Source organism: Tupaia chinensis, unplaced genomic scaffold (assembly GCF_000334495.1).
Source record: "Tupaia chinensis unplaced genomic scaffold, TupChi_1.0 Scaffold000559_1, whole genome shotgun sequence".
Taxonomy (NCBI): Eukaryota; Metazoa; Chordata; class Mammalia; order Scandentia; family Tupaiidae; genus Tupaia; species Tupaia belangeri.
The window spans coordinates 472272-475443 of NW_006160071.1; the positions used below are offsets into that span (position 1 = coordinate 472272).

At 46.6% G+C, this 3172-nt stretch overlaps 1 protein-coding gene across 2 annotated transcripts in view; it reads left to right on the forward strand.

Annotated features, from left to right (window-relative positions):
* Positions 1–3172, forward strand: part of PPP2R1A (protein phosphatase 2 scaffold subunit Aalpha) — a 47020-nt gene that overhangs the window by 38443 nt on the left and 5405 nt on the right. The window contains exons 13-14 of one of the 2 annotated variants that reach the window (XM_027775395.1): positions 1–90; positions 2028–2170. The exons of the other annotated variant lie outside the window; for it this stretch is intronic. Of the exons in view, the coding sequence (XP_027631196.1) occupies positions 1–90; positions 2028–2170 (233 nt within the window). The remainder of the gene's footprint in view (positions 91–2027; positions 2171–3172) is intronic. 2 annotated transcript variants of the gene reach the window in all.

Sequence of the window (3172 nt, forward strand, 5' to 3'; positions counted from 1 at the left end):
TGGGCCCATGCCACTATCATCCCCAAAGTCTTGGCCATGTCTGGAGACCCCAACTACTTGCACCGCATGACAACGCTCTTCTGCATCAATGTGAGCAACCCCACCTGCCTTCCACCTATCCCTGGGGTGCTAAAGCACCCAAGAAAGGAAGATGGTTGATGGTCCCAAGGGAGACACTTGACTTGGAAATAAAGAAGTGGTAGAGATCTGTGGCCATAGAGACGCTGGTGGGATAGTAGGCCTAGGGCCGGAGCTCCCAAGGTCAGGGTCCTGGGACCTCTAGGGGAGGGGACCTACACAGTGGGAGACCAGGGGCGGGGAAACCAGACCTGTGCAGGCAGTGATCTCCCAAGTGCTGTGAGCACCCTTCTTCCCTGCAAACTGGATGTTTTACAGTACAATGGTTAAGTGTCCAGGTTCTGGACTCAGACCTTGTTTTCAGTTCTAGACCTGCTGCACATTAGCTGTGAGCCTTAAGAAAGTTATCTGACACTTAAAGCTCCAGATTTCTCACTGTAAGAAATTCTTTCTGGGGACCACCAGGTAGTGTGGTAGTTGAGGTGCTGGACTCCCACATGTCTGACCGTGGTTCAAGTCCTGGAGCTGGTGGCCCGCTTTCTCACGCATTGCCTCCATCCCTCACTGTCTTTCTCTGAGCACGCATACCTTATAGCAAACTTAATAGCGTGGGCCAGCAGATGGCGTCATGGTCACATCACTGGGCTGTACCCCACACAGCTGACTGGTTCTAGAACCACATCAGTGGCTTGGAAATCCTGCCTGGCACACGTGTGCGTGTGCCTGTCCAAGTTCCAGGAGAATGGAGGAGAAGGAATTGTGTGGCCATTCCCCCAGGGGGGCGATTTCTCACTTTCCCTCGTACTGTCTCTCTCTGGTTGTTTCTTTGGTGATGTACATACCCTAAGGCAAGAACCTCTAAAAACATTAATAAAATAATAATGATAATACAAATTTTAAGAATTCATTCTGTTCATCCCACTATCCACCACGTCAGGTTATAAAGATGATTATGGCTGGGACTTGCAGTTAGAGTAATGGCTATGTCGCTGGACTCTCATGTAGTTGACCGCGGTTTGAATCCCGGACCCAGTGGCTTGAACTCAATGCCAGGCGCATGCGCATGTGTGTCCAAGATCCCGAGAGGAGAATGGAGGAGAAGGGATTGCAGCATGGCCATCCCCACTGGGGGGTGATTTCTCACTTTCTATCTCTCTGTCTCTGTCTTTCTGGCGAGTGCACGTGCCCTGTAGCAAAAACCTCTCCAAAACAATACATAAATAAAAAGATAAAGATGAATATTGCTATATGTACAAAGGACTTAGAACAGTTACATATAGGAAGTACTTCTGTATTAATTTTTACTAACATTCTAATAAGCTCATACATTGCTGTACTTATAAACCACACACATAGTTAGAAATTAGGGTCCAGCAGGTGGCATGGTAGTTAAGGTGCTGGAATTCTCACATGGCTGACCACGGTTCGAGTCCTGAACTTGATGGCTTGTTTTCTCCCTCCCCTCTCTCTGTCTCTCTCTCTCTGGCAAGACTCATGTGAAAAAAAAAAAAAAAAAAAAAAAAAAAAATCTTTTAAAAAAAAAAAAAGAAGAACAAATATAAAAAAAGAAAGAAAAATTAAAGGCTGGCATTTAAAAAGAAATGTAACTATTTCCAGATTTTTTTTCCCGGCACATTTTGGAGATCACTGTAAGTAGGGATCTCGAGGAGTTAGGGATCAAGGCCTGTCCCCAACGGATGGAGGAGAGTCTGAGAGCGACCAGGACGTCCCAGCATGGAGACATGGTATATTAGGAGTGTGTTTAGGGGAGTTGGGAGCTTCGGGAGGATGAGCTGCCCCCAGGATGGGTGAACGTAGACTCAGAGTTCCGCACAGTGCCCAGCCTCCCAGTAGGACCTGGTGATTGCAAGTGGGTTCATCAGAGTTAGGGGATAAAATGTAGCCATGAACTTTAAACAGTCATCCCTCTGCCACTCACTGGTCCCCAGGTGCTGTCTGAGGTCTGTGGACAGGACATCACCACCAAGCACATGCTGCCCACAGTCCTGCGTATGGCTGGGGACCCTGTCGCCAATGTCCGCTTCAATGTGGCCAAGTCCCTGCAGAAGATAGGGCCCATCCTAGACAACAGGTAAGGCTGGGAGCTCCCTCATGACTCCAGTGGGGGCTTGGTCAGAGAATCTTAATCTCTGTTCTTTGAAGATAGTGCTCAGGGTTTGAGGCCCAGCACTGCTCTTTGCTTGTTGTGTGATCTTGGCCTGTCCTTCCCCACCCCAAGGTCTTAGTTTTCTCCTTCCTCAACATAAAATGCGAGAGAGGGTAAGATGTGGGTGTTCGATACTAGCAACAAAGCATAAGAGAATGGAAGCACTTAACAGATATTTTTATATATGCATGTATGTGCACATGCATGTGTGTATATATTTGTGCTTGTGTGTGTATAATTTATAATTGCACCAAAAATACCGAATGACTGGGACCAGCAATTGACGTGATGGCTATGTTGCTGGACTCCAATGTAGTCAACCATGGTTTGATTCCTGGACCCAGTGGCTTAACCTCAGGCCCGGCACGTGTATGTGTGTGCCCAGGATCCCGAGAGGAGAATGGAGGAGAAGGGATTGCGGCATGGCCATCCCCCTTGGGGGACGATTTCTCACTATCTCTCTCTCTTGTCTGTCTCTGTCTTTCTAGCAAGTGCATGCACCCTATGGCAAATAAAGCCTCTCCAAAAAATAAAAAGCCAAATGGCAAGTCGCAAACATAATGAAAGCAGTAGAACACTTCATTTTCAGATATTAAAGACCTACATAATATCCGTGGGTAGGACCGTTACCCAGATTCATCTTTATATTCAACATAATCCCATTAAATCTCAGTAGGTTGTTCAGTGTAAATCGTCACGTTGCTTCTAAAAATAACATGGAAATGCCAAGACATGAATTTTAGCCAGGGAAAGTGTAAAGATCAGTTAGACGATTTATACTTACCTGATTTCTAGACTTAAAATGCCATAGTAATTAAAATAGGTGTAAGCATAAGAATTTTCAGATAACCTAGTGAGGCAGAGTCAGAGCACAGGAGCAAACCCACGTGTGTTTAACAACAGCCGCTGCCGTTGCTCTCGCTGCGG